The sequence below is a fragment of the Delphinus delphis genome, chromosome 13 (assembly GCF_949987515.2).
Source record: "Delphinus delphis chromosome 13, mDelDel1.2, whole genome shotgun sequence".
NCBI classification, from domain to species: domain Eukaryota; kingdom Metazoa; phylum Chordata; class Mammalia; order Artiodactyla; family Delphinidae; genus Delphinus; species Delphinus delphis.
The window spans coordinates 66,114,988-66,133,115 of NC_082695.1; the positions used below are offsets into that span (position 1 = coordinate 66,114,988).

The window sequence follows — 18,128 nt, forward strand, 5'->3', positions numbered from 1 at the left end:
TCAAAAACTTCAAATTTATAGGTAATCTAAAATTGCTCATGTTGTGATATGTCATGAGGGAATTAAATGATGATGGAAGTCTATAGGTTCAGAAACACAAAACACGGGAGCAAATGACCCCTTTCTCCTGGGGAGGCAGCAGAGCATCATGGTAAAGAGGACAGTTCTGAGGTCAGGGATCCACTTTGCCATTTATTGACTTGGGCTTATAATTAAGTTACTTAATTATAAGCCTCAGTTTCCTCATCTGTAAAGTGCAGATCATAATTTAAGTATTCATAAATTTATTACAAAGGTTAAACAGGATAATTTATGTAAAATGCCTGAACTAGAATAAGTACCCAATAAATGTTAATTGATGTTATTGTTATTACTATTTTTCTCTGAAGACTAGGATTCACATTACTTTTGCTCATATTTCTTGCAAGGAACAGTCCAGCAATTTCTTACATCTTGCTCTTTTCATTCTTTTCCCTCTCGTCATATGACTGTCCAGAGGTACTTCAACAGGAAAGGGAAGATAGGTGCAGGTCAGGACATTGCTATCCTGGAAGAAATAAATTATTGAGATTCCAAACACAAATAACTTTCTCTCAACCGACCATCTCAGCTTGAAAAAGAATGAAAAATAAATCTTCTTCACATAATGAAAGAAATGGAGATGAGAATGGATGAATATATAAAGGATTTAGAACTTGACAATATCAGTATCATAAGTAAAATCCTTCTCAGAACACTATGGAAGTGAATAGTGAATTGTAGCAATGGTTCTGGAATTTTTCCAAGGAATTATATCAGCAATACAATCATTCCAATGCAGAATAGCTCTTTCCTACTTGTAATTTGTGGATGACAATGGAACATAGCTTCTCTGTGGAAAGAGATGGGATACCAATAAATTTTAATTCCCCATAACATAATTTCTGTGAGGCAAGTTGTCTCCTTCACCTTGAATGAGTCATAACCCTGAAGAAGGCAGGTTTTTGTTTTGTTTTTACTTCTCGCTGTCCCCTTTGTCTCATAAAAGCAGCTAGATTTTCCTGAGAAACTACCTGTGTCCTACTCTCAGACTTTGTGTTTTGGGTAGGGCTGTCCTGGCTTCCAGCTCCAGGCTACCTAGTGAATCAGACCATTTCACCCCTCCAAATTAGACTGATTGATTCAGAGTGGGCAGATGACCCAAGTCAGGCTGTTGAGATTCCATCCTGGGGTTTTTGCTAGATCTCTTAGGAAAGCAAGAACTGCTAACCATTGAGGTATAAGTCTGGAGGTACCAGAGGTCACCATAGGGAAAAGGCCGCCTGAGAATGGAACCAACAGGGAGGAACGCATAACTGAGAGATGGGGATGGCTTCCTAATAGTATTCTTGAGTACCTGGGTTCAGCTGTAACTGAACACACACACACACACACACACACACACACACACACACACACATACACACACACACACTTTACAGTTTTATACGCCATATAAAGTCTTTTTCCTTGCTTAAGTCAGTTTGGATAGAGTTTCTGTCATTGCAGCTGAAGAAGTCCTGCCAAGTAAACCAGTCCCAGAAGGAAATAAGAAGTAGGCAGTGATCCAACTGCTCATTTCTGTATTTTTTCCACATTTCCCCCCTCTCGTCTTGTATTCAGTGCCTTTACGCTCTCTTCTTCTTGTTTATTTTCTCATGGGAAGTAATCTGATAATGTTTGTCCTTGATGCTGCAGGGTGAATTTCTGTTATTATGTTATTTTTCATAGAATGTTGACATTTTAAGCCTTACATTTAGTCCTACAATGAAAGGCTTCGTTCCTGCTAAAAGAATTTAGCTCTAAATAAGTAGGCCTGTTGCAATTAAAAGAGATTTAAGAAATGTATCAACCAAATAACAATGTGTAAATATTGCTTGGATTCTAATTCAAACAAATCAACACTTACAGAGTGTCTGAATTCACTGATTTGAGGTACGGCTTAGACACTGGAATTTGTAAAAGCTGCCCTGGTGATTCTAATGTGTAGCCAACTTGGAGACCCAGTTTAAGCTCGCGATTTGATCCCCCGAGCGCTTGGCCCTGGCTGCTGGACGGTCAGGATTGGGTGACCGGCTGAAATCACCCGTTACGGCACGGAGTAGGAGGGGCATTTGTCGCGGCAGCCTTTCGCGCCCGAGCCAACCCAGCCCCGCCTTTTCCCCGGCCCGGCCCCGCACCACTGCCCCGCCCCTGGCCCCGCTCAGCTGCGGCCCTGGGTAAACCTGGAAACGCAAGAGGCCTCTAAGCAGTGTTCCGCGAGCGCTGATGTGCGCTTGCGCGGTACCAAGACCCGGCGGGCAGTTTGAATTTCGCTCCCGGAGCCGGGTCTCGCCATCCTGGGCTTCCGGTGGAGACTGGAGGGGTCTTCTCGCCTCGCGACCGCACTGAGTGGGCCCTTTGCTCCTGGATCCGCAAAAGGTTGGAGTCTGGTGTTGAGGATCCCGCCTTCGGAAGCGGGCGGAAGGCATTGCTTGGGCGGGGTGGGGGGCTCGGGGCGGTGCCGCGTAGGGCGGAAGAGAGGGCTTGACCTTGCTTCGCCCGGTTAGCCGGGGTGGATGCTTTAGACCTCATAAACCCTCGGAGTGAATAGTACCTGATTTCTTTCCTCCCTTCCCTCCACGTCCTTACCGACCCCAAATAGTAAAGCCCCAAACCCAACAGCATGGGAGAAATGCTTACCTGGACCCGTTTCTTTGAACTTACTGTGTTTTTCCTTAAAATTCTTGGGTCTTTAAGTTTTCAAAGAAAATGCCAATGTTGTCTTTATGTGTAAGTAAAGGCATTTGTCCCCTTAAATCTATAAGGAAATGACACAGGCTTATCCCCTGTACCCTGGTTTGGGATGCATTAACCACAGAAAGCTCTAAGACAAGTCAGTGCTGGACTTTGGACAGAAACTGAATTTTGTAGAATTGAAAGATATTTCTCTTGAGTTTTTGTACTTTCTTTTCAAGGACATGTGACTTACTGGGTGTTTACCATTCTTGGATTTTGAAAGTGAATATAAATTTGTCTGGCTTCCCTTTTTTTATAAATGTATATCTTTTTCTTCAGAGGCTTAAAGGATGGCCTCCTCGGATCTGGAACAATTATGCTCTCATATTAATGAAAAGATTGGCAATATTAAAAAAACTCTGTCGTTAAGAAATTGTGGTAAGTAAAACAGATTCCACTGACTTTGTACATACAAAACGCATTATGATTATTGTCCCACTTTGATATCTTATGCCTGGTTAAGTGAATGTATCTTAGAGAGGTAATTTTAAGTTTTGAATGGTGATTCTTAAAACAGTCTGCCCTCAGTATTTTGAATATTGCAGAGGATACTAAAATGTAAGTTACATTGAACAATGAACTAGCTATTAATTATATTTATTTACTTATGTTTTTCTGAGACACACAAGGCAGAATAGTAAGATTTGAAGGTTATTTAATGTTCCTAGTTCTAGAGCTAAGTAGAGATACGAAAAGACAAGGAAAAAACCAGAAGTGGAAAAGATCCACAGAGCTAGAAGTAGCCCATAACCCATCTTACAGACTGCTTTGGAGGAAGCTGATCAATATATATCACTAGGAAACAACTAATTGAAAATGAAGTTAATTTTTTGAACATCCAGAAACTTGTCAATTGTAACCATCTTCCAAGATATTTTGAAGTGCTGAAAGTGGATGATGCAATGGAAGTGCAGAGAAGTAGGAGATCCTTGTGAAGTGTGGAAAAATATTGTTTACAAAAATGATGTACTTCCCAGCCGTATCTAGGAAAGCTAAAGATTTATTGATAGGTGGAATTCCATCTGCTGGGAAGATCCTGTTGAACTTTTATTGTAGTTTGTATTATGAATTGATAATTTAAAAAAATTCAAATATGAAATTATACTGTTGGAATGTCCCTTCAAATTATACATGTCCTTCTGAGACTTTGATATTCTCCGTCTCTTGTTGGGAACCACTGATAAAGAGCCTCATCCATTTTACCGTTGGTGGCTGACATATTCTGTAGAAAGTTAAAGCTGAAGGGACTGTGGGTTCATCTTCTCAAGCCCCCTGGTCTCGCACATGAGGAAACTGAGGCTCAGAAGTCAGGTGACTTGCCCCGGTCCCCCAGCTCATGGGTAGTCAGTTGGAACTACAGGTTTTGTGTCCCGATTCCCAGTGTCGTACTTGTCTACTTCTATGCCACTTTTATTGAAAATCTGAAAAAGGACATTTAGGTTTTTAATAAGTAGTCTTCTTTAGATTCTCTTTCTGAGGGCATGATTACTATTGGAAAAATATAATTTAGTGATCTGTTAACGATCAAACCTTGAATTCAAATGACCCCATCAAAGCATGAAGCCTGGATGAAGCAGTCTGACCTGTTAGATAACTACACACTGGGTAACCATCATTTGTACGTGGAGAGAACAATTTGTCTGTTTGGTTCCATGGCCTATTTAGGAAAGCCTAGTAATTTGTTTGCCACTTTGGCTGCTGTAATTTACTAGATCACTACTATCAAAAGTAGTGAATTTATTTTACTATAAATCAGCAAACAAGGCCCTAAAATTTCGATGACGAAGTTATTTGAGATACCAGTATATCCAGCTAGTTGTTTTACCCCCTGCAATTAATCTCAGCAGAGACATCAATACTCTAATTTACTTGTTAATTTCTTTTAGTTGTTATGAACCTACTGTCAAATGCAATTTGCATTGCTTTATTAGATTACGTCAATTAATAATAGTTTGCCTTTACTGAGTGCTTTACTAGGTTCCAAGCACAGTGCTCACCCATCTTATATGTACTTTCCTACTTCCCAGTAACCCTCTGAGGGCAGGTACTGGTGTCTCTGACTTTAGGCCTGGAGGCTTTAGCCATTTCTCTCTACTGCATCCGTAATCTATAGATGTGGTCACAGGATGTTTTCAGTTATGTGTATTTCATGATTTGGTTGCTAGAAGTGAAGATGGAAAGATTTGATTGTGAGGATAGTTTTCCTTTTTGTGCTTTTGATCTGCCCTTAAGAATTCTTTTTTTTTTTTACTACTTCTCTTATTTCTAGGGCGGAGGGGACTCTGGTTTTCCCATCCTCGTATCTAGGAAGCTAGAGAGAGGGATTAGGAGGTGGGGTTGGGAATTTGAGAGCAGGCTACTCTCCGCCGCCTCCCACCCATTCTTGCAGGCCAGTCCAAACATAAGCTTATCTTCCTGGCCAGTGATTAGAATTTCTCAGGTTTACACATTCACTGAAGATATAGCCCATGAAGAGGGATCCTGGCCTCGTTAGGCATTCTCACTTTCAGCATCCTGTGCTTTGAAGTCCCAAAGCCTTGGCTCTTATCCCCATTAAAACCAAATATATTAGGTTGCTGAGAGTGACAGCCTCCTCTCTCCAGCATTCCTCTGTACCTCGTCCCCCACCCCACCACCATTAGGGCTGCTGCAGCATCAGCTGACACGTACTGCCTGGTCTGTGGTTCGCTCTTCATGTGGAAGCCCTTGGTGATTTACCTTTTTCTCATAAGAGCTCGATTATGCATGTAAAGGGGTGTGTATTTTATCTAGCATTTCTAGGTGTTTTATTAGTGGAACAGTTCTCCAGAAGCAAAAGATTCAGGGGAAACAGTGTAATTATCTCTCCCTTCCTTTTTTTTCATATTACTTAGAAATGAGTTCTTAAGATTATCCATAGAGACAGTTCCTAGGGGCTGAAACAATAGTTCTTTCTCAACCCTCAGTGTCTCTTTAAGGTAGAGCTCTGTCCCAAGAGTTCAGTTGGATACATGTATGTTTTTTGCTTTTCTATACATTTTATTTTCCATTTTATCTTTGTTTATTAATAGGGCAAGAACCTACCTTGAAGACTATATTAAATAAAATAGGAGATGAGATCATTGTAGTAAATGAACTTCTAAATAAATTGGAATTGGAAATTCAGTATCAAGAACAAACCAACAGTTCACTCAAGGTAATGGTTTTCTAGTGAAAAAAACAAAATAAAAAGGCAATAGATACAGACTCCCTAATCACCAGGGAATTCTTAAGGATTCTTTAAGTTTATAATGTTCTTAGCTTTGTAAGTTATTATTAACGGTAAAGAGTGCCATTTGCATTTTATTTTCCCAGTATAAAGGACTCCAGAGTTCCAGATGTGTTTCTTCCTCCATGCTGGTAGCCAGTCTATTTACTAAAAAGGAATATTTCCTAAATAATTCTTTTTTTCTTTTTTTTTTTGGCTGTGTTCGGTCTTTGTTGTGGTGCGTGGGCTTTCTCTAGTTGCGGCAAGCGGGGGCTACTCTTCCTTGCAGTGCGCAGGCTTCTCATTGCGGTGGCTTCTCTTGTTGTGGAGCACGGGCTCTAGGCGTGCGGGCTTCAGTAGTTGCAGCACGAGCGCTCATTAGTTGCGGCACGCAGGTCCTAGAGCATGCGGACTTTAGTAGTTGCGACGCGTGGGCTCAGTAGTTATAGCACATGGGCTTAGTTGCTCCGTGGCATGTGGGATCTTCCCAGACCAGAAATTGAACCCATGTCCCCTGCACTGGCAGGCAGATTCTCAACCACTGCACCACCAGAGAAGTCTCTCCTAAATAATTCTTGGTAGGTTTAATTTAAATAAATGATCTCCTGGGAGTGTGGTGTAGGAGGAATGCCTGCCCTGGGGTTTGGAGATGTGGATTCTCACCCTGGCTCCCCGAAGCACCTCCTGCCACCCTGAGAAGGTCATTTTTCCTCTTGGGGTTTCAGTGTCCTCACTTGAAAAGTAATGGGTCATACTGAACTATTTCTTGGGTCCCTTCTATTCTGCATTTCTCTATTTCTATAGAATATAGTATAAGGATTCTCAAGCAAAGAAAAACTTGAGCCTCATTCACATACACATTTTATTCTAAATAAGCCTTCACCTAATCAAAGTGCTAGTGTACTTTCTGATGGGATGGGAAACTATTCAATCTGTACCATAATTACCTCATGCTCTTAGAGCCATTGATATGGTCAAGGTGGCCTCTCTGGTCCTTTTTAAGCCTTATAATCTTCAATGTCTGTAAAGATTTTTCAGCTCTGGGACTGGGCATGATTGTGCCTATCCTACTATCAGTTGAAATGAAATTAGTATCTCTGAACATCATTCATCTCTTTAAAAGAAAGATGTTATACAAATTCAAAACAGCAACCAATAATGGTTTCACTTCTACCCTGCCCAAGAATGCCCGGGGTTAGGTGTGGGTTTCGAGAATGTTCAACTCAGGATTAAAGACTATTTGGAATTTTTGTTTACATTATGATTGAAAATCAGATGACGGGAATCCGAAGGTACAGAGTATTTTTCTTATTAAATTTGCGTGAGTTCATAACCTCAAGTTCTAGAGAAAGTTAAATAAAGACAACAAAATGAAAGCGGTTATGATCAAGTAGGAATTTTCATTAAGCTGGAATATATGAAAGCCATTCCAAGCAGTATCTCATCGTTGCGTTCTGGGAATGCATTCTCACTCCGGTACTGGGGAACGTTTGCTAAGTCAACAAAAGCACTTTACCAGAATGAGAAACATAAATCTTTCATATACTTTTCAGTTGCTTCCCAAGGTTATTTTAGAAAGACATGAATGTCAACCCTGCCTGTTGTAATGTTATTCTAACAATTGTCCTCTGAGAAAATCCAGTAGAGAAAAATAATATATCGCCATCCAAAATCAGCTCGAGAACCAAAGGGCTCTTTTTAAATATTGCTGTATTCAGTGCTTTTTCACCGCTCTGCGTTTTGAATACTCAGAACCATTGTGATTGTGGTACGTAGTCTTTCATGCTCTTTTTTAAAATAATTAATCAATTAATTAATTTGGCTGCGCTGGGTCTTAGTTGCAGCATGCAGGATCTTTGTTGCCGCATGCGGGCTCTTAGTTGCGGCATGCGGGATCTAGTTCCCTGACCAGGGATCGAATCTGGGCCCCCTGCATTGGGAGTGCAGAGTCTTTACCACTGGACCACCAGGGAAGACCCTTTCATGTTTTATCTAACATGTTAAAACACACACAGGCAGGACAGATGCTTATTTGTGAGCTTTTTCTTTTTTTATTTTAGGAACTCTTTGAATGTCTTGAAGAAGATTATAAAGATGTGGAACATCTCAAAGAAAACATACCTCCCCATTTGCCTCAAGTAACAGTAACCCAGAACATGTAAGTATGTTTGTAATTATTTTTACTATCTGGTTTTATCAAACTATTAAAACAAACACTTCAAATCTTTTTGCTTTTCTATATACTTGCAATTTTGTTAGTGATTATCCAGGGTTTTGTTTTGTTTTGTTTTGTTACTTATACAAGAAATAGTCTTTCCCCCATCTTTACCAGTTTTCTTATCCCACAGTCTCTGGGAAAATTGTCCCCCCTCTTTCCCAAGGGTAAGTCTCCTCTAGACTGTCTTTTTCTACTTTTTCTCATTTCTTTCCCTTAGAGCAGAGTTTGTCAACATTGGCTCTATTGGCATTTTAGGTCAGATAATTCTTTTTTGTGAAAATAGCATGTTTAGTAGCATCCCTGCCCTCTTCCAACTAAGTATCAGTAGCCTCCTCTATCCCCTCCCACCTCCACCCCTCCACCCAGTTGTGACAATGAAAAATGTTGCCAGACATTGCCATATGTCTTCTGCGGGGCAGAATTTCCCCTGACCCTTGAGAACCACTGCCTTAGGGTAAAACTAAAATTAATGAGCTTCCCATCTTAAAAACGACTCAAGGAACAAAAACCTAGCTCTATTTTCACCCTCAAAGTACTGTCCTACCTCTGTCTGTTCACTGCCAGTGTATGTTCGTGCCTGCCCTTTTCCTGAAGCCCCTAAAACCTAGCCTTTGGCTGTTAATTACTACCATACTTATGAAAATGATTGCTCGAAGGTCACAAAGGGGTAAAAAATACCTCTTCTGCCCTGATTCTTCTCACATTTTATTTTGCTGCCCATCTTTTTGAAATTCTGTTATTTGCACTGCCACTGTGCTTTCTTAGTTGTCATCCTACATCTTCGACTAGGCTGCCTCCTTTTTCTCTGCCCTCTTTTAAATTACAAGTGTGTCCTAAAGCTCTGTTTTACTCACGCTTAAACTTAACACCATTATTAATGCTCTCAAATGTCCAACTCTGGCCTTGACATGGCATCTAGTTCTGTTTTAATCGCTTGCTGGGAATCTCATGAATGAGCTGTTCTCTCCTCCAGCTTTGCGTGTCTAAGACTAAACTGTCTCCTTGTTACCCACCCATCACCTAGACAGGAACTCGGCATCTTCAACCTGTCTCTCTGTCTCGTAGCCCCAGCGTCCATTTGGCCTCTGCGGGGTTTTGTCTGTCCCTGCCCTCTCTCTGATTGTCTGGCTCCACGAGATCTTCCGTCATCTTTTGTCTTCATGATTGGGGAGCTCCTGTGTTTTGTCTTTCCAGTATTTCTCCACTCCCATCTCTCCAGTCCTCTGCCCAAAACTGTATTTCTTTTATTCTTTAACTTTATTGAAGTATAGTTGATTTACAAAATTGTATTTCTAAAAGGGGGCTCCAAGTACGTAAAAACATTCCATGGCTAACTTAACGTTTTAACTTTCGAATGTATCATATATACAGAAAAGTAATTAAAGTAATTAGTGTAAATTAAAGTAATTAGTGTAAATTAAAGAAGCATGATAAACATCAGTGTATCCACCAGTCAGATTAAGAAATAGGACACTCCAGTACCTATAGCACTTTTTCTATTGCAGACCCTTTCTCTATCAAAGAGGTAATCGTCCTGGAGTTTATGATAATCACAGTTTTGTGTATGTGTTTCCACAAACAACATACTGCTTAAGTTTGAAAACTGAAAGGAAGGCACGAACCTTGCTGTGTAGGAAAAGAGCCATGTTGCTGCTGATAGTTGAAGGTCTCCAGGAACAGATAAGCTCAACAGAGTCCCTTGTATGTCAGGGTACCTTGGAATTTCACTCCAAGAAGAGAAAATTAGTGGGCAAGGTCATGAATAAATGCTAGGAACAGAGGTCATCATAGGATATCTGCCAGGGTTGTTGGACTGAACATTGGCTACCCAGCAGGAATATGGCCCGAGGAATAGGAGGAATTTTATTCTAAACTCACTATGGCCTAGCGTCAGCTCTTAGGGCCAGGCCACAGCAGAACCTTTCTATAGGTAGAAATGGTTATTTTCAGTTGATACACACAGCAGGGCCTAAAGATAAGCAAGTACAGGTAAGAATCAGCCAGGCTTACCGTGGAGTCTCAGGTTAGGATTCATGTAAGGATCGTGCTACCATAACATTGGGCATCTTCATCTTGACAACCCACCACGTGGCCATATCCTCATCACACCACCTCAGTCAGGCGTGGTTGCCCTCTGTGTCTGGTACTCAGCTGTCGTCTTGGGATCTCACTTCCCTGTCTTTCCTGGAATTCCCTTCCCTTGCTCCTGGGTTGGATCTTCTCTTTCCTGTATTCCATCTCCATTTATCGCTTGACTTGCTGCTGGCAACAGGGCTCCATTCCTTCCTTGGCAGTTAAACAACCTAAAGATACAGGCTATTTGTAGGCTCTATTTGCTTGTGGGTAGGAGCTATATTAGGCTTCTCATTGACTCCAGAAATTGGGCAGGACTGAGCCAAGCGTGACCCATGCTCATTGCTGGCAACTAAAATGAGTCTGTAGCAGGCAGGATTGATATAGTAAGTCCTTACTTACGAACCTTCAAGTTGCAAACTTTCAAAGATGTGAACATGCTTTCGCATGTCCAGTCATGTTAGTTCATGTGTCTGGCATACATTGCCACATGTGTGCATTGTCACATGCGTGCATCCTCTACAAGTGGTTGTGCTTTCGTGTACTTTGCTGTACAGTATTGTATAGAGTACAGTAGTACAGTATCTTTATTTCAAGCCCGGGATATCCAGAAACAAGAGTAAAAGCAGCGGTGATATAGCTGGTACTGCTGAGAAGCGTCAGCTGTTGTACTGCACGACTGTACTTTTCAAGGCACTGTACTGTAAGATTAAAAATGTTTTCTTTATTTTTTGTGTGTGTTTTTTAGGTATTGTCTGTGTGAAAAGTATATAAACCTATTATAGCACAGTACTATATAGCTGATTGTGTTAGTTGGGTACCTAGGCTAACTTGTTGGACTTAGGAACAAATTGGACTTAGGAACGCACTCTTGAAACGGAACTCATCTGTATGTAGGGGACTTATTGTACTAGCAACCAATGGGATAAATTAGAAAGATAGAAATGTAAGGTGATTGATGTTTCCATGTCCAGAAATAGGGAAGTCAGGAAGAAAAGCCATTTAGAAGTTAAATTCAACTTTACGCATATTGACTTTGAGGAACCAGTGGGGTAACTGATGAAGCTGTTTGGCGCATGTTCTACTTACACCATGTTTTGAGTGTGTAAACAACAATTATATTACTGAAGATTTAGGGACTTGCTTTTTTAACATTCTCACTATTCAGATCTTCATGAGCATTAGGGGTAGGGATAGAAAAAAAGGTTGGCTATAAACTTATAACAGGATGAATCATGTGTTTGATACTGATCATTTTCAGTTGCAAAGCTTTCTGGTATGCTGCAGAATTCTGACGATTACCTGTACATCTGTGCATCTCTATTCTGTAGTGTTAATGGGTCAGATCTTGACCCTGAAGAACCCGTCAAAGTTGAAGAAGCTGCACCCACAAAGAAGCCCTCCAAAGAACAAAAAAATATTAAAGAAATGCCATTTGTAACGTCTGATGAGTTTAGTGGCATTCCTGCGTAAGTATTTAAGATACATTTTAAGATAAAGTCAACTCTTTAATAATCAACATACATGTTGATAAGTATAAGCCTTGATTATATTAATTGTAACATGCTGTGTTCCAACATCGATCTTTTCTAAAATAGTTTTACATTGTACTGTTGAAAATGCAGGAAATCGTTTGTTGAAAAAACTATGTTTTTTGGGATTCCCTGGTGGCACAGTGGTTGAGAGTCCGCCTGCCAATGCAGGGGACACGGGTTCGTGCCCCGGTCCAGGAAGATCCCACATGCCGCGGAGCGGCTGGGCCCGTGAGCCATGGCCGCTGAGCCTGCGCGTCCGGAGCCTGTGCTCCACAATGGGAGAGGCCACAACAGTGAGAGGCCCGCGTACCGCAAAAAAAAAAAAACCTATGTTTTTTGTTTAGTTGTAAAACCTTTTCATAGAGAGATCTAGAGATGGATCAATTTGTTGTTGAGTCCTCTCAGGGTCATTTTATGATACAGATTTATCCAGTTACATTTCGGAAGTAGCTTCAGTTTTGCTGCAATTTTAAGGAAAGTGAGTGTGTTGTATAGGTTTGAGAATTAGAACAGAGAGTGCTGTGTTTGTTCGGTTTCCATTTGTCCATTAACTTATGCCACACACTTGTTTGAGTCTGTGCTGAGGAAAAGAATACAGGGTGAATAAGACAAGATGCCTCCCCTGAGAGAGGGCTCCTTTGCTCTTCACAGATGACATGGGGAACCAATTATGGAAATACGTGTTTTTAAACTCTCATAATTCCAGGGCTTTACTTAACTTCTGGCTTTATATTATTACATTCCTTGTTACTTTCTTATACAAATAATGCACGTTGTTAGAAAATGTTTGTTGTTAGAAGATAACTCATCTGTAATTCCACCACTCAGACAAGAGAGAGTATTTCCTTCTATATTTTAACTTCACCTACATAACAAGTTGTTTCTGATTGTCATTACAACAATGTAGTTATTCTGTGAATATAGTTTACTTACTTTTTTTTAATCATGAGCATTTTTCCATCATTAACTATCATGGAAAACTTGGATTTTAATAGTTGTATAATAGTTATTAAGTATAAAAGTTATTCTATAAAAGTTATTAAGTATTTGGGTTGATTGCATTGTTATGAAGAATGGTGCAGTGAAGTTTCTTTTGGACAAGTCTATTTTATAATTCCTTATTTCCTTGAGATGGTGTCCTAGGAGGAGAATCCCTGGGGCAAAGGGCATGATTATTTTACTTGTCTGAGAGTTGTCCATCTGGATTTTGTTGTTTGTTTTTTAATTAATAGACTTTATTTGTTAGAACAGTTTTAGGTTTATAGAAAAATTGAGCAGATAGTACATTGTTCTCATACCTGAAAACAGTTTCCCCTATTACTAACATCTTGCATTAGTGTGGTACATTTGTTATCATTGATAAACCAGTCTAGATACTATTAACTAGATATTAACTAAAGTCTGTAGTTTATATTGGGCTTCACTCTTTGTGTTGTACAGTCTATGGATTTTGACAAATGCGTAATGTCATGTGTCCACCATGATAAGAATAGTTTCACTGCCCTAAAACTACCCTGTATGCCACCCTTTCATCTCTCCCCGCTGAGCCCCTGGCAGCCAGTGATCTTCTTACTGTCTCTATAGTTTCCCTTTTCCTGGGTGTCATATAGTTGGAGTCATACACTGTAGCCTTAGTAATATGCATTTAAGGTTCCCCTCATGTCTTTTCATGGCCTGATAGCTCATTTCTTTTTATCACTGACTAATATTACATCGTGTAGATGTAGCACAGTTTGTTTATTCATTCATCTGTTGAGCAACATTTTGGTTACTTCCAGTTTGGGGCAATTATGACTGAAGCTGCTGTGAACATTCACGTGCAGGTTTTTGTGTGGACATGTTTTCACCTCACTTGGGTCAACACCTAGGAGTATGATGGCTGGATCCTATGGTAAAACTGTTTAACTTTGTAAGAAGCTGTCCAACTGTCTCCCATAGTGGCTGTACCATTTTGCATTCCCAGCAGAATGAGAGTTCCTGTTGTTCCCCATACTCCGCTGTATTTAGTTTTGTCAGTTTTTTTCTATTAGCTATTCTAGTAAGTATAATGTACCTGATTGCTTTACTTTTCAGTTTCCTGATGACATAGGATGTTGACCATCTCTTCATATGCATAGTAGCCACTTGAAAAATATCTGGCAATTTCACTGTTCTGAGACTAGGAATGAGGCTGACAATTCTCTTTAGTTTTTTTGTTTGTTTGTTTGATTTGGTCACTTGGTCCTTTCCTTTATTGACAGCTTTATTGTCGCTAAAATTCTGTTTGATGCTATTCGGTTTTTTAAATTGTCATTGTTATTGTTGTTGCTCATCGGCTGAGCTAAAGGGAAGAACAAATGGCTGTGAGAACATTGGAATAGAAGGGTCTTCAGAAAATGCTTCCTCGAAGGAAGGATATTAGAATAGTCATGGTAGAGTATTCTTTTTTTTTTTTTTTTTTTTTTTGCGGTATGCGGGCCTCTCACTGCTGTGGCCTCTCCCGTTGTAGAGCACAGGCTCCGGACGCGCAGGCTCAGCGGCCATGGCTCACGGGCCCAGCCGCTCCGTGGCATGTGGGATCTTCCTGGACCGGGGCACGAACCGGTGTCCCCTGCATCGGCAGGCGGACTCCCAACCACTGCACCACCAGGGAAGCCCTAGAGTATTCATTTTTAAACTAAGGAGTTATTTAACGAATGAGAGAAGTTAGAAGATTAGGATAAGGAAGAATGTGTTCCAAGCATAGGACTTTATTTATCTTTAAAAAGTTAATACAGGGTTTCCCTGGCGGCGCAGTGGTTGAGAGTCCGCCTGCTGATGCAGGGGACACGGGTTCGTGCCCCGGTCCGGGAAGATCCCACATGCCGCGGAGTGGCTGGGCCCGTGAGCCATGGCCGCTGAGCCTGCGCGTCCGGAACCTGTGCTCCGCAACGGGAGAGGCCACAGCAGGGAGAGGCCCGCGTAACGCAAAAAACAAACAAAGAAACAAAACAACAACAAAAAAAGTTAATACTGAGATGGAATTAAAGTAGAAAACATTGGAACTTGTTTTGAGGAAATTAGGAAATAGTTCACATGATTTAAAGGAATTACATTGTGTTGAGCTGTGGCATCAACTGTGGAAATTGTGGTTAGAAAAATGAGTGGTGAAAATGAATCTAGAAAGGAAGGGAGTAATGAAAATGAATGGGTTTTGGTCAATATGAACATTTTCCTTTAAACATATTTATATATTATTTTATCTTAAGGAAGTTTCGATTAGAAAACTGCCCCTTTGAATAGAGGCAAAAGACAGAGTTTAACATAATGAATCCATGATTTATTGAAGGGAAAAATTGAAGCAGATCATGAAAATTTTGTTTTTGGTCTGTACAGACCACTCAGAATCAAGGGTCTCCTATTCTTATATTCTAAGACCCTGATGACTGGGAGGATGGGCAGGAGGGAAATTGGATTGGAAGAGTGGGCTTTAGCGTGAAAGAGACAATGCTTAAGGGCATTTGAGTTCAGAATGAATAGTGAGCTGTCCGTGGAGGCTGCCTGTAGTTCTCCTCTGCCGGCCAACTGTGCAGCTTAACTTCTGGGCCCTTTTGTCCCTTTGCAGCCCCTGTACCATCAGTTCTTCTTCGTCTCGATCAGCATGGTCATCTTTGTTGTCACATTTGTCATCCTTCATCTCCTCTTCCCCCTCTTCCTCCTCCTTTTTTCTTTTTCTCTCTGAACAGATCCATTTTTGCAGGAAACTAGAGTGGTATGAGTTATATAATTTATTAATATTTAAATTTTTCTTTCCCTTGCTCACAAACATTTAAAAATATTTAAATAAACTTCTATTTGCAATTAATCAGTCTATTTGAATCAGAGTTTGAAAACCTATTTTAAATTGTAATGTTAATTCTGTAGGTGGAGAATAGGAATTTATGTATCCAGACATAACTAGGGAAGATAAGCACTAATATATTGTGGTCTCTAATTTTTCAACGGTTGAGATGTGTCTGGTTTATTTGGAAGTTGGTATAAAATTTTTTATATAGAGTACTAATAGCTTTGCTACTGTATAAAGTCATCATACGTAAATGTTTTGCAAAGAAAACAATTGTGTATGATGATTCTTTAGAAAAATTAATCATTTTCTTTTTTACAGGTACATGAAATCACGCTTAACCTATTGTCAAATTAATGACGTTATTAAAGAAATCAACAAGGCAGTAGTTAGTAAATATAAGATCTTACATCAACCAAAAAAGTCTATGAGTTCTGTGGCCAGAAATCTCTATCACAGATTTATTGATGAAGAAACAAAGGAAACCAAAGGTAAAATGAGGGTATATATATGTGTACATGTCAACTGTTTGGAATGTAACTAAACATGAGAAACAAGATTAATTCCAGAAACTTCTAACTCTAGAGAGGTAGTTCTCAATCAGGGGCAGTTTTCCCACCAGGGAACATTTGGCCATCTCTGGAGACATTTTTGGTTGTTATAGCTGGGGTTGGAGGTGCTGCTGGCATCTAGTGGGCAGAAACCAGAGATGCAGCTGAAGTACCCTATAATGCGCAAGACAGCCCTGACAAAATGAATTATCAGCCTAAAATGTCTGTAGTGCCGAGGCTGAGAAATACGGCATTAGAGTCTATTATGGAATGATATCCAGTATTTTCAGAATTAGAATAGTAATGATGACGGCTGTTCATGCTTATACTATAGCGCTTACTGTGTGCCAGATAGTGTACTAAGGGCTTTAGTCCTCACAGCATCCTTATGAGTTGTGTACTATTATTATTACTGTTTTTCAGAGTAGGCAAAGAAGGCTTAAGTTACTTGCCCGAGGTCATTCAGTTAAGTGATAAAGCTGCTGTGGGTTTCATTCTCTTAACCACTACCATATCGCGTCTTGAAAAGTGAATTGTTCAAAAGATACCAGCAGATAGCCAGTGATATAATAAGCAGGGCTACATTTCTGAAATGCTACAGTAAACATTATGCAACTTCAGTTTAAAGAATAATTATTATTTTAGCAAGAATACCAGTTCTCACTGTGCTTGGATAATGATAGGAAAAAGTGATTAATGCCATTCATAGTCATAATGTAATACACTGAAGACTCATCTTGAAAGTTGTCCTAATAAAAATTAGCATTAATATCTTTATTTTCAGGCCATTATTTTGTAGTGGAAGCTGACATAAAGGAGTTCACAGCTTTGAAAGTTGACAAGAGATTTCACGTGATACTGAATATTTTACGACACTGCCGGAGGCTATCAGAGGTCCGAGGGGGAGGACTTACCCGATATGTTATAACATAAGGCCCTGTGAGCTTTTGAACCAGCCAACAGTAGGGGATAGAGGCTATTCCTATAGTTTCCTTATATGTAATTTCTTTATATATAATTTCTTTAGCCGTTTCATTTTCTTTGTTTCTTGTAAAAATAAAACTTAAAAATAAATAAAGCATGTATATTTTAAAATCTACTTCCTTACAGTAAATATTTAATCACCTACCATGTGAGCCTCTGTTCTAGGCATAAAAATGTTCATATTTAGTTTTTGTGCTTAGTGACAGTGCTGCTGACCCCAGTAAGACGGTTGCAAATGTGATAATAAAAGTCAAAGTTCAAGAAGATAAGATCAAGGATATCCAGGCTCTTTGGAATTAAAGGTCATTAGTGTCTAAATTCCACTAATGATATTTCAGTCTATAGGCAAAAGCTGGATTTGGAGGCAGCCCATCCACGTGGTTATTCTGCTTTCCCATGTGTGGTTAAGGAACAGCTTACCGGAAATGCGTTCAGTATAAATCAGTCTGTAAACATTGGCCTGTAATGAAATTGTAATAAAAGTATTTTGAGATGAAAAAGATGATAAAATAAGACGTGTAAGGTCATGGAAAATGAGTGGTTGGATTGTAAGAATTTAATGGAGTTTCTTTTGCGCACTTAGGGAGGTTGTTAGTCTATGTCTTAGTGAGCGTTCTCCAGAGAAACAGAACCAAAAGGCTATCTATCTATCTATATCTATCTCTATATCTATCATCTATCTGTCTTTCTATCTATCTATCATCTATCTATTGACTGTCTCTTCTATCTCTATCTATCTAATTCTCTCTCTCCTATCTCTTCTATCTCCCCAATCTATCTATCTCTCTGCCTATCCATTCTATTTATCTATCTATCTATCTATCTATCTGCCTATCTATCTGTGGAGATTCATTATGAGGGATTGGCTCATGTGATCATGGAGGCTGAGAGGCCCTCAGGTCTGCTCTCCGCAAGCTTATGGATTATGGAGGCCCAGGAAAGC

At 39.9% G+C, this 18,128-nt stretch overlaps 1 protein-coding gene and 1 non-coding gene across 2 annotated transcripts; one reads left to right on the forward strand and one right to left on the reverse strand.

Annotated features, from left to right (window-relative positions):
* The first annotated feature begins 2,256 nt into the window (after nucleotides 1-2,256).
* SKA1 (spindle and kinetochore associated complex subunit 1) lies at nucleotides 2,257-17,397 on the forward strand. The gene is made up of 7 exons (XM_060029546.1): nucleotides 2,257-2,439; nucleotides 3,076-3,174; nucleotides 5,847-5,971; nucleotides 8,083-8,180; nucleotides 11,645-11,782; nucleotides 15,972-16,141; nucleotides 16,986-17,397. The coding sequence occupies exons 2-7, from the start codon at nucleotides 3,087-3,089 to the stop codon at nucleotides 17,132-17,134; spliced, it is 768 nt and encodes a 255-aa protein (XP_059885529.1). The 5' UTR covers nucleotides 2,257-2,439; nucleotides 3,076-3,086; the 3' UTR covers nucleotides 17,135-17,397.
* TRNAG-CCC (transfer RNA glycine (anticodon CCC)) lies at nucleotides 7,923-7,995 on the reverse strand. The gene has a single exon. It is a non-coding gene; the product is annotated as a tRNA-Gly (tRNA).
* Nucleotides 17,398-18,128: the final 731 nt, after the last annotated feature.

What these genes read in the sequence shown, in the direction of transcription:
- SKA1 (XM_060029546.1), top strand. Translation starts at nt 3,087, where the DNA reads ATGGCCTCCTCGGATCTGGAACAATTATGCTCTCATATTAATGAAAAG. An exon ending in GAGTTTAGTGGCATTCCTGC is followed by an intron (nt 11,783 to 15,971) that starts GTAAGTATTTAA and finishes TCTTTTTTACAG; the next exon opens with GTACATGAAATCACGCTTAA. An exon ending in AGAAACAAAGGAAACCAAAG is followed by an intron (nt 16,142 to 16,985) that starts GTAAAATGAGGG and finishes CTTTATTTTCAG; the next exon opens with GCCATTATTTTGTAGTGGAA.